The 12,984-nt window shown below is 31.0% G+C and overlaps 1 protein-coding gene across 1 annotated transcript in view; it reads right to left on the bottom strand.

The window, feature by feature from the left end:
- Positions 1 to 12,736, bottom strand: part of LOC124364531 (xanthine dehydrogenase-like) — a 48,515-nt gene extending 35,779 nt beyond the window's left edge. The window contains exons 1-6 of the mRNA XM_046820088.1: positions 12,445 to 12,736; positions 11,840 to 11,892; positions 11,027 to 11,193; positions 5,222 to 5,382; positions 2,275 to 2,434; positions 731 to 1,001 (exon numbers count right to left, since the gene is read on the bottom strand). Of these exons, the coding sequence (XP_046676044.1) occupies positions 731 to 1,001; positions 2,275 to 2,434; positions 5,222 to 5,382; positions 11,027 to 11,193; positions 11,840 to 11,892; positions 12,445 to 12,494 (862 nt within the window). The 5' untranslated portion in view covers positions 12,495 to 12,736. The remainder of the gene's footprint in view (positions 1 to 730; positions 1,002 to 2,274; positions 2,435 to 5,221; positions 5,383 to 11,026; positions 11,194 to 11,839; positions 11,893 to 12,444) is intronic.
- Between the last annotated feature and the right edge of the window lie 248 nt (positions 12,737 to 12,984).

A 12,984-nucleotide genomic window follows, 5' to 3' on the forward strand; every position in this document is an offset into this window, starting at 1 on the left:
TTGAAAGTACCAACAACTAGTAATAATTCTATACAATTTCATTTGTAAACATTTCACCCCAATTGTTTAATTGTTTTAGATTGCAATGTAAATATACGATATCAAGTGTCATGCAAGATGAAGAGTGTTAATTAGTTAAAAGAAAGCTGAGTTTGTAAATATCAACAATGATCAATAAATTACATTAAACATCAATACATATGTAATGTGGATAAATTAAGCTAACAGCTATTATAACTCATCAACCAAAGTTTTAAAGAACGTAAATATTGAATAAACAAATAAATTTATTTCAGCAGTTAATACTTTGATGTTAATACTGCAGTCCAATTAACCTTTATCCAATTAGAAACAAGGTACCATGACTAGCGTTCGTTTCGGTGTGCACCCACATAGCGCCGAAGAAAAAGGTATGACTCACGGTCTGACTTTTTAACTCTATTACAATTTATAAAGCACAGGGTACAACATACCTTTAAAAATAGCTTTTACAATCTAGAAGTTGTATAAAGACTATTTTTCTTACACCTTATGAAAACTAAAAGTACTCCTTCACTTCAAAAGGCCCTACGTTTTAATTTTAGCGCTTTGCACATATTTAATTGATGTACATGGAACATGCTTGAATGTCTCATATACATTCATCTCAATGCATATTTGACCTCAATGAAATTTCGGCGTATTAATTCCAATATTTGGATTCTTAAATCGAGTAAATAAAATTACATACCCTGAGCAGTGTTCCCTGCGATCAACATGTAAGTGCCTTTGATCATCGTGAATATTTCGAAAATCTCTTTCACAGATGTAACCCTATACCACGCTCCAGGTCCATCAGTCAATCGAATCTTCCCAGGAGACAGAGCCAGCTCTACAAAATCTCGCTCATCATCATCCTCAACAGCGTCTCTAGGTTCCATGGAAGTTTCTGTGCATGGATATGGCAACTTGCATTGATTTCTACATATGCCTTGACCATTCTTACATTGTTTTAGCAAGTCCTACAAAATTAAAAATTAACACACTTGTACTTAGTATAAATATTTTTCTTATGTGTATATTCAACAGATAAAAGAAAAAAAAAAACACGTCCACAACAAGACATTGCCACCAAAAACACATATTTTAAAATACACAATAAGTTGTACAATTTTTTAAGATTATATTTCATACGATGTATTATTCATGTGAAGTTTTCAAGACATAACATTTCAAATCATATAATAAAATTCAGAAATACAATAAATTTTATAGAGCATTATGGTTCAAACAACTAAAATTTGCTTTTATCAAATTCTTGTTGATTAGCAAAATGGCGTGATAGTTCATGAATGGTTTAGAATATTATATAATGTCTATATCAATCACTATGGAAGATCATGTATTTAATTTAAAATCTTAGACAGTGACCTAATAAAATTTATTTTCTTTTATTACTGTATTTATAGCAATGCTGAAGTTTACGAGTAACTTAACATAGCTGCACCAAAATCATAATAATAATAATAATTTCCTGTAGACGCCCAAATTAAGCGGCCATAGAGACGTTTTCGGACCTTTTGGTCGATATTTTAAGATATTGTTCCTGAGCTTAGGCAAACTAAAAACAAGCCTTAACTGTTCTAAAATACGTTCGGGTTTCTTTATGTTTTCTCTGTTTCTTTGCGTTTGTTCTCCAACCAAACATCAGCCAAATCCTTATCTAAAAATAATCAATATAGCTCGTCTGAAAAAAAAACAGCTATACTATTATTTTTCCACATTCTTTCCATATAATTTTCGTAATTGAATGCTGATTACAGCTGCTTGTTAATATATAAAAACAAACCTGGATGCATCCAGCAACTAATATAAAAGAAACGCTCACCAGTATAGCAAAAATTGTGTATTACCAGTTCATTAACTCTAAACAATTATATAAGAGCAAGTGTTTAATGTATTCTTTTTTATATAATACCGCTTAAAATATAAGTTTTGTTTCATTCTTAAATTCACTATCGATTTATATTATTAGGATGTATGTATTATAATTTTTAACTTTAAATTTTGCAGAAAAAATCTAAAAATATCGAAAGCTTATGTGTAATTTTTAGCAGCTCGAAAATTATACAACAACTTTTTTTTATTTATTTAAATATAATTCATTGATAATGCCAAACATAATTTGTATGCTTATATTAATTTCTATAAAACATGTCAATTATAAAATAAAGTACCAATGATTGCAATTGATATTAAGGTTTAGTGTATACTATTACTGTACATTAACAGTACCTCAATGTCAGCAACTTTATTCTGCAACTCCAGAGAACTGTCCTGCGCAAAACTTTTGAAAGCGTCCAGGATAGGTCGGTAACCTGTGCAGCGGCAGTTGTTGCTCCCAAACGAGTCTTCTATCTGTTTCATGCTCATGGTATTATCGGATCTTAGCAAGCTGTAAAAAATACAAAAAGTATTACTGTATGAATAAGTAATGACTTGTTCGATTTGTTATTTTCACTGTTATAATACTCGTACATAAAGTGTATATCCTTACACATATCTCTCAAACTTCTTAACAGAGTTACTAAAATCATGGTGATTCAATCGTTCAGGAATACTAAGAGGCAATAACGTTCTTTCAAATGAGTAAATAATAAGTGAGTAATAATGAGATAACATAAAACAAGTGCGGGGATTAAAAGACAAAACGTAAAGAAAAAGGTGCCATTCCAATCCCGTCACAAGAGACAAATATATTCCACCACAAGAGAAGACACGGATTATGCAGTACATTTTTTTGCATCTCCTGGGTTTTTAATTGAAATGTAATTGGCGATACAATGCTTAATAGATTTACATGATTCGCAAGATTGCAGGCTATGTTTATATTGCAATCCTTTAACTCGAGATTTCCCTGATTGCAATTAACTACTAAAACTTAAATGTGTTCAAACACTGGGCAATTGATTATTTTATGACTAGCAGTTACGCGTGGCTTTGCATCAAATTCTTATTGATTACATATGTGTCTCATAGTCACGTACAGTTTAAATGGCTTAATAAATACTTCTGAAAATAAGTGATGGTCACTGGAAAATGGAGTGGTCTCCTGATCCACTTCAAAATAATTGGACTTGGAAAATAATTGGCCTGAAGTCATAGAGTGAAAGCTGGTGCTTTTTTGAACACCAATGAAATACACAAATCTCTCTGTACCATTCCACAATATTTTATATAGCTCCAACAATTTCCGTAATACGTGAAATATTTTAGGCCGTTTTGTGAGAATACTACGTCCGTCTTAGTAACTTTGGTGAAATCACTTATGATGTAAATGTGGTGAGAAGGGTTGATTCAACGTGAATGTTGAGTTTTCTCCAGTTCACCTTCCTCTTAGTGCATCATCTGAAATCTGGCGTTGTCACAGACTTAACTCTTGGAATCTGGAATCATGTTCGTCTGAAGTGATCCAAAAAAAGTCGGCAACGAAGAAGCTCAAACAAACTCTTTCCATCTTTTCGACAACGGAGCACCTAACCTACAAATATAGTTTAATCTAGGTGAAGAAGTACTCTGATTGAGTACCTCAGGTTTCGTAATTGAGCGTACTACGATGTCTTCGCCACGATCCCAAAGAATGGTGGAACAACTCTTCTCATCATAAATATGTAAGTTATGTGTATAAAATCCGTCTCTAAAAACCTTTTATTAGTCTTTTAAGCGTTAGACCTAGGCGTATCCTTAACAATTTGTTATATTTGAAAAGAAAAATCACAAATTACATACATACTCGGTCTAAGAAGCCTACTTTAGTCAAAAGGTGTCTACTTCCGGCTCTTGTAGTCTTCTCCCGGTATTATGTTATTCGCGGTGCCTATTACAGTTAGCATTGTTGCCCCGACCAAGAAAATATATACGTTGGTATGAAAAGTGTACTTCTGTAAAGAGTGTCTACATCCGGTCATTTTAAACTACTTCCGGTGCCGTAATAGTATTTGCATTCTCGCTCCAATTAAATATACGATACATTTGTTTAGAAAGTCTAGTCTATTAAAAGAGCTACTAATGCCAGTAATTCAAAATATCCGGTTTAAGGTGATTTTGGACATATTACCGTTAGCGTTGTGGAACATATCAAGGAAACATGTATAAAAATGGGTCTAAAAAGTCTGGTCAAAAAGCATATACTTTTATAGAAATAATTTTCAGGTCTAAGGTATTTCCTATGCTACATTAGCGTTTGCCGGACATGGACGTTAGTCCGAAAAGTTACTCCGGTGTGTCTACTACTGGTAATTAGAATCTACTTCTGGTAACGTAGTAGCGTTCGTAGTGTAGCCCTGATAAAGAAGCAATAGAATATTTAGATATTAAGTATTTCTAAATATATACTTTTTTGTCTGTTGAAAAGGCAACATACGTATCTGCCGAATTTCAACGTTGCAAGACTTCGAGTAGCTATAAAATAAAATATAGTTCTTCTAAGGGTTGTTCACCAGTTTCAAATTTCATGTCTCTGCAACACCGGGAAGTTCGAAAAATAAAAAAAGTTATTTTATAACAAAAATAGGAGTTGCAGTTATATAGTAGTTCTGGTGGTTGCAACCGAATTTCAACTTCTATATATGTTTGACATTTATGAAAATATTTTAGTTTTTTTATTTAAGTCACGAGGCATACTTGTGCGAAATTTAAAATTTCCGGGATATCAGGAAGTTGGAGAATTAGTGATAAGTGAGTGAGTGAGAGCTTACCTTTTATGTATGAATATGAAATCGTTTTTCTTTATACTTTCTTTTATAATTACTTCATATCTTTCATAAGCTCAGCAGCACATTTCTAGTTGCTAGACATAGATCTTATTAATTAACATATGTTACCAAATCGCACACGAAGAGCGGATCTTTTTATTAATTGGACATTTTTAACGTACATGAGCACGGCAATGGATTTACTTGCATCTGACAAGGTAATCTTAATTCATGACCTTTATCTGATCTGAATAAGCAGCGATGATATCACTTGGTCAATATAAGCAAAATTATATGAGAGTTTAAAAAGCCATAACCCAGCCCGTATAGCAGTATCCACATTGAGTGGATACTGAAATTTAGTAAATTGACACTGGACGGGAACGTAGCCTATTTGTTTACTACCGACCCTTCTATGGTAGTCGCAGACATTCTTTGGTACGAGTATAGGACATAGAATCATTATACAGAATCGTGAGAATGCTTACCTGTACATTGCCATAACCCAGCCCGTAGAGCAGTATCCACATTGAGTGCCGTAGAAGTTGGCAAGGCGACATTGGACAGGATCGTAGCCTTTCTGTTTACTGCCGATCCCTTCTATGGTAGTCACGGACATTCCTTGACATGAATATAGGGCGTAAAGGCACTGTAACAATAAACATCTAATCTATGTAACAATGAGTATCTAACCGTTATTCAGATTAAATAAAATTTAATTACTGTTAGTATTCTATATACATAAAAGGCAAAGCCCTCACTCAATCACTCACACATCAATTAATTCTCCAACTTGCCAATATTTCGAAACTTGAAATTTGGCTTAAATATGCGCCTCATGGCTTGTATAGAAAAAATGTATATAAACATGAAACATTTAAATGGAGTTTTAACCTCTAAGAGAAATATATTTTGTTATTCAAGTTCTTGATTTCTTAGAAAGAAGTAATTTTTACACACATGTGTTCTGTGCTATTTAACAGACGAATATACTGTAGGATTTTTTATGAAGATCAACCACGCAGAGGGGTTGAAATAGGGGTGCAACCACTAAAATAAGTTTATTTTTGTTTTTTCAACTTCCCGATGTCCTACAAAGATTACATTTAACACAAATTTACCCTATGACCTACAAAAGATAAACGCATTTTCACAGAGATCAACCAACTATAAGGGTTAAAATGGGGTTGGAACCCCTTGAAGGACTATATTTTGTGTCTCCGATGTCCTAAAACAATTAAATTGGAAATACACGTGGCTCGAGCTTTCAACATTCAAAGTAAAGTTTTTCATGAATTAAAGTACCAATAGTGGTTAGAATAGTGCTGCAACCCCTATACGTACTATATTTTGTTTTTTATCTTCCTGCTGCTCTAGAAAAAGGAAAAGTGACTCAAATATATTTTTGCAGTCAACAAACTACCGGAAAGAAAATAGATTAGACCAGTTGTAGTTTATAATGGCTGGAAGTAGCCACTTACTTCTCACATCAACGTAAGTACAAACCGGAAAACAAAGCAAATTCTATTACGATGCCAGAAATATCTTAGACTGGAAGTAGTTTTTCACCAAAGAAGATTTTTCACACCTATGTATATGCTTTCGGATTTGGTATTCATCGAGCCTAGCATAAATGAGACTTTCGTCTCATTTGAGAGTCACCTGGTAAAATAAGACATTCTTTACTCTTTTTTTTAATGAGTTCAAGTATTGTTGTAATTATTGAAGCTATTCTCTCATATATTTTGGGATGTTGCAGAAAAATGTATGTACACCATTGGGTCACATAACATTTTTCAACTCCTTGACTTCAGGATCCTGAAATATAGCCGTGTCTAAATAATCAATTTCTCAGTGTTTGAACACAATTTTAGTTTTAGTAGTTAATATTTATGATAAATATAAAAAGTTATGCGAAATATAATATCAGTTTATAGCACATTATTTATACTTTTCTTTAAAACTACGTTTAAATTGAATACAGTATTATAAAGCTTATTTACTATTACACTAATAACGTAAAAAATCGAAATTTGGAGGCAACGGTTTTTATTTGTTTTAAAAAGAGATATTTCCATCTAACTCTAACGGTTCTTTGATGGTTATTCAAATGATAACCATTTTGAAATTACTATTTTCGTACTCAGAGATAGTCAACGTTCCCTCAGGATTTACTTTACTAGTTATTTTGGAACCTTATGGCTTAGGAATGGTTTGTTGTCCTGTATAGAAATTGTATTTACCTCCCAAATTCCGCTATGAACCTATGAACCTATATATATTGGTACTATATATATATATATATATATATATATATATTTTAAAGGAAAATAAATTCCAATTAATTTGTATTTTATTCCCTAATATTGAAAATTACTAGCAAACTGTTAATGATTAAATAAAATGCTATATTTACATTATGAATATTTCTTTCATCGGGCCATTTCTTTTTCTTATATAGAATTTAAGTCTTGGATAGATTTATAATGTAACAGATCCTACAGCACTGAGAAAGCAAATGTATTCTGCATTAAAATATGTTGTTTGTTTGACCGATAAGAACCTTTATAAATTTAGAAGAAAGGAGGCAGAAGGAACTGTAAAAGACCTCCAAGTGCGCATGCAGAGTGTGGAAGAGAATACACGCAAGAACTATATCGAAATCTCTGGAGTAGCATCTACCAGTGGAGAACAAATGCACAGCCATCGGCATAGAACCGAAGAAAGAGGAAGTACAAGCTGCTTTAAGAGTACCGTTAATAGTGCAGTTCTGCTCCAGAACTACGAGGGACATCTGGTTGTAAGCTTGCCGCCAACAACGAGGCTTGAAAGCCGCCATCAACCACGTCTTCCTGAGACGCAGGTGTCCATTATCGACCAACTGACTCCTAGGTACAAGGTACTCCTTGCAAGCACTAGAGACACATGTAGGAGTTTAAAATTTAAATTTGTTTAGTATAGAGAGAGGGAAAATGTTTGTTAGAAGGGGTGAAGGATACTAAGCTATGACAATAGATACTTTAGAAGACATGGCCAAACTTATGTAAACTAAAACCCGTAAAAGAGAACTTAAAAATAAATAAAGTAAAAAATAATAAAGGTACACTTATTTTAAAATGTTATGTTTAATTTTATTATATTAGTCTATTTACTTTAAAAGCATTGAAATAATTCAATAAAAGATGAAGAAATTTAATAACACGTATGGCCAGGATTTCACTCTCTTGACGATTTCCGTAACGTAAACCAAGAAAGCCCTGTCAGCATTGCACCTCAGTACCAGGAGTCTAAAAATAAGTTAGGAGATATAAATGATGATTTATTAGAAAATACAAATAATAATAATAAGTATTGTGAACTAAAGATTACGCCCATGATAAATCAAGTAACAATAATAGGTTAAAATTTTGAATCCTGTTTCGATTCCTTTTTTGTTGGTTATAAAAAACTAATTCCTTTAACTAAGGGGTCTTTAATTTAGGTCTATCAAACCATTTTGCGATAGGTATTAGTTTTCGATATAAAAGTGATAACCGTAAATATTATAAAGGGCTTAAAATATAATTGAAGATTATATGTATCGAAATAGTATATTGAACGACTTATCTAAAACTGATTGGGATTCCATTTTTCTTTTCTTGTACTGAAGTAGATAAATGTATAGACTTTTTTTATGAAAACTTAAAAGTCAATTAAAAACTATGTTCATTCTAGGAAAAACCCCAACAAGGTTTTAAAAGATAAGTTAAGAGCACTTGAACCAATCAATCTTTTCTCAGATAACTGACACAAAGAAGTAAATAGTTTAAAAATACATTTAAAACCCCTTGAATTAAATTTCAAAAAATATTTTGACTACTTCATATATATTGAGAATCCTTATAGATGAAGGCAAACATAGTTATTATAAACATTTATTCAACAATAATAATGCTGATTCTAAGGTTCAATGGAGAGTTATCAATGACATCACTGGCAACAATAAGAAACACTACTTTGATCAAATTATTTTAGAAAGGGGCAGCATAAACGAGAACTACAAATATGTAATGAATTAAATTAATATTTTGTTAATGCAAATTCCAAGCTGTAAGTTAATATTATTATACTGACATTGACGTTAATAATATAAATATCAAGAGTAACTAGTTTTTTAGCGTCTCCACTACTGTATAGGATATTCAATGAACTATACAAATTTTTAAAAATCATGTGGGATTAATATTTAAGTGTTGTGCTTTATTTTTAATCTATGTTTTGTAAAAAGAAAGTGCTTTAACCTATTTGAGCAAATTTTGATTAAAACTATTTAAAAACAAGTAAATAACTGTAATATCGATTACTTAAGACCAGTAAGTATTTTACCACCAGTTTGAAACATTTTAGAATAATTAATAAAAACTTGAATTTTTGTAATAAAAACAGAATTTTAGTAATTTTCAACATGGTTTACTGAAGGCAAATCAACCGAAGTTGAGCTTTGTGAGTTTTACCAGGGTGTATATAAGAGCATTAATTCCAAAAATAAAACATCTCCTTTGTTTATACATTTCAAGAAAGCTTTCAACCAAGTTAATTTTGAAGTTCTAATCGCAAAAATGTAATAATATTGGAATTAGGAGCGTGGTACTGGATTTATTCAGAAGTTATCTGATTTGAAGAGAGCAAATTATAAAATTCAAAGATTTTAGGGTGGTCCTAAAGCTATTCATAAAGGAGTCCCACAAGGATCGGCATCATGAGCAGTTCTTTTTTTATTTTTCATAGACGTTCTATTACAAAGAAATTTAGAGGTAAGATAACTTTCGACAACAATACAGCTTTTATGATAACTATAAAGAAAAAAACAGAGATTAATTTACTAATGGTATGATTATTTTGTGACAGTGCTGTCATAGTAACAAAACTGTGGACAATGTCTAAAAACAAAGCTTATAAATTTTTATTCTCACAATATCAATTCGATAGGCATTTAATTTTTCATGAATACACAATGTGTCAAAAGTTGAAGAAGTAACAAACTTCAAATGTTTATTAATGTATTAATGAAAGCCTCACATGGAGAACATACGAGGCTGACACAATTTCTCTTTTGTTTACAGGGATTTATAAATATATGTTTGCCATTTAATTGTCTGACCCAACACATTACAACTGAGAGCTGGAAAACTGACACGGAGTTAAATTTAAGAAATAATAAAAATTAGAAGAGTCAAAGTATAGTTCTTTTGTTGGTTATGATTGTAATTAGTAGAGAATATGACGTGAACACTTACAGCAGGAGCCGCAGACGATGTTAGTGTTAATTATTTGAACTAATAAGAATGTTTAATGTTTCTGTCATAACTACCTGATAAAACTATAACAATCCTTTTGTAAACATAATCGTACATAATTATGGAAATAAATATTCTTTACTCCTCTAAACTGTATTTAACTGTAATATGTCAAAATATATTATCACAACGAAATAAATAGTTTTGTAAGATCCAGCTTTTACCTTATAAGAAAATAACTAAGGAACTGATATTGTAAATTACTAAATGAGCGTCTTGAAAGGGAGAGTAAGAGGTGAGCTTTACAGTGTATTATCCCAATAAAAAATAAAATTATTTTACTTTGATTTACATATTGCGAGGAAATGACCTTGTAAGTAAGTAACTTGCAAAAGATTAGAAGGTACGTACGAAACAGTTAATATGCTTTATAAATCAGGTTAAGTGTGAGTAGATGTTATTGTTAACCTCTTGACTTCTGATTCATATTATTTTTGTAAGAAATAACACATACTATACATCAGTAGTTGCAGTAAACGAGAACTACGGAGGTATTTTAAAATGACCAAAGTTTACGATTTTTATTCAAACGCTCATTATAATGGTTATATATTAAAGTTATTTCCTATCCGCTACCTTGTAACCTATAGTCTATAAAATTGTCAAAATGAAACTAAATAAAATGTACATATATCTGGGAAATATATTACGAAAACTTTTTTGCTTTTTGTTTTTTTTTAGAAAAATAGAGTTTTGCATTTAGTGTCTGTAATAACTGTATTCCAGCCAATGAATAATTTAATTTTGTTTTTATTTATTGGTATCTTATTTCCAATGCATTAATCAATGCTCTTCTCATGCGAATACAATTCTTAATTTACTACATTCAGCACTATTGTTCAGGTATTAAAGAGAGAATTCTTTAAAATAGTTATTAAAATTACTATTAGTCTCCACTAATTTACACTTATAAATGGGATATTATAATAATTTAATACGCATGGAAACTAGACTTACTGAGTTGATACCAAAGGACTTGTCAAGGCCTGTGACAGGATCAGTAAATGTAAGGTTGACGATGCAGGAACCACAGCCGCCCTCGCGACACATGTACTTGGTGCCCTTTAGTTGGGCAACATCCCGGATGTACTGCAGGAGGGTGGTTCCTCCTGGGAGACCCCACACTGGGCAAGAGAGCTGAATTAAGAGATGCACTGAAATATTTTTTTAGTACTAAACCTCTTATTTTAGCTCATTTCACACTAGATAATCAACTACGTTCTTGTTCAGGTTTTTTAAATCATTTCCTTTACTGGTTTCTATCCAAAGACATGACTTCAATATGTAATTAACGTACAATAGGAAAATAAGTTACTTATATATATTAATAATTTCATGCAGGTATATTTTGGACATCCTGTACAGTTCAGTTGTAGATAAAGTAATGTAGGCAACTGTCACATTTTAAACCACTGGCCTCGTTTTAGTAATTCACTTAGTCGTGTAATATATCTAATATAACATGGTAGTTGTAATCTATTTTACTAACTTGTAAAATGCTAGCAAACACATGGCAATGATCACTTTAGATTGAAAGTCACAATTTATAGAATATGTCTAAGATAGTTTCACGATTTATACTTTGAAAAGTCTACAAATGTAAGAACTAGTTGACGAAAATATGGACAAAAGTTTACTAAGCTTTATTTAAGCTTACAACTAAAAATTGCTTGCAAGATGGCCGAATCTCTTGCTTACTTGCACTATGTATAGCTATTTGGACTTTTCAGTTTTTCTTATAAGAACTACTGTATATAAAAAAGTTCTTACCTTTTTGAACTTTTCCATTCAAAGAAAATGTCACGAAATTGTCTGCGTCCAACCTGAATAAAAACTAAAACATATCTTTAACCGTATAATTAACTCATGAAGAATTGTTTTAAATATACAACGTTTACAAAACCCTAAAGTATTATTTAATAATTAATAGTTTTATTCCTTATGCAATATAAATTTCACCATCTCTCCTAATCTTTCGCTTCAGAATGTTTGCATATCTAATATATTATTAGGCCTGGCATTATTAATATACACAGAACAATAGTATTTAATAAGAATGAAATAACAGTAGGACAGTATAAACGTACCTTTGTAATCATAAACTTCAATTAATTTTAAAAGTCCTTTTGAACTGCTTTCAAACACAACATTAAAAGATAAAGTTGTTTTCCTGTGATTGTAAAGGAGTACTCACAGCATAACTATGGCACACGTTCTGTTTTCATTTCAGAGAGTTATAATTGATGGTGAACTTCGAACTCAAAAAAATATTTGAATAACATCACGAGTATCAAGTAACACTTCCAGTTTAAATAAAGAAGAAAAGTTTTATCAAAGCTTATAAGAGTGTAATAAATTATACAAACATTTCCTACCTGCTGATATTTGAATCGATAGTGTATGGCTGGTAGTTTGAAGCAGCCATTTTAGATTACAATTAATTATCAAAAAACGAGGTAAGATTTACTGAGTAAATTACTACATTTAAAACTATGATAATTAATTTAAACATTCAGCAACATGAACTGTGGTAGCGACGTATATTAAAGACGTCTTTAACATATGAAATATTTAAACAATTAATTAATAATTAAAGTGAGGACCTAACTTATAAAGTGTATAAGAAGCGCTCTTTCTGTTCATTTATTACTGCAGTGCTTCCAGCTGTATGCAATACGAATCAATGACAAACTTTGCATGTAATAGATACCAATCTTAGAATTAACAATCACAGATAATATATAGTATTTACAATGTTTGTACTTGATAGTATACTTACCTCCGACTGCATTATTCATGCACCTGTTATTGCTGTGATATATATATATATATATATATATATATATATATATATATATATATATATAGTATATATATATATATATATATATATATATATATATATATATATATAT

The sequence above is a fragment of the Homalodisca vitripennis genome, chromosome 6 (assembly GCF_021130785.1).
Source record: "Homalodisca vitripennis isolate AUS2020 chromosome 6, UT_GWSS_2.1, whole genome shotgun sequence".
NCBI lineage: Eukaryota > Metazoa > Arthropoda > Insecta > Hemiptera > Cicadellidae > Homalodisca > Homalodisca vitripennis.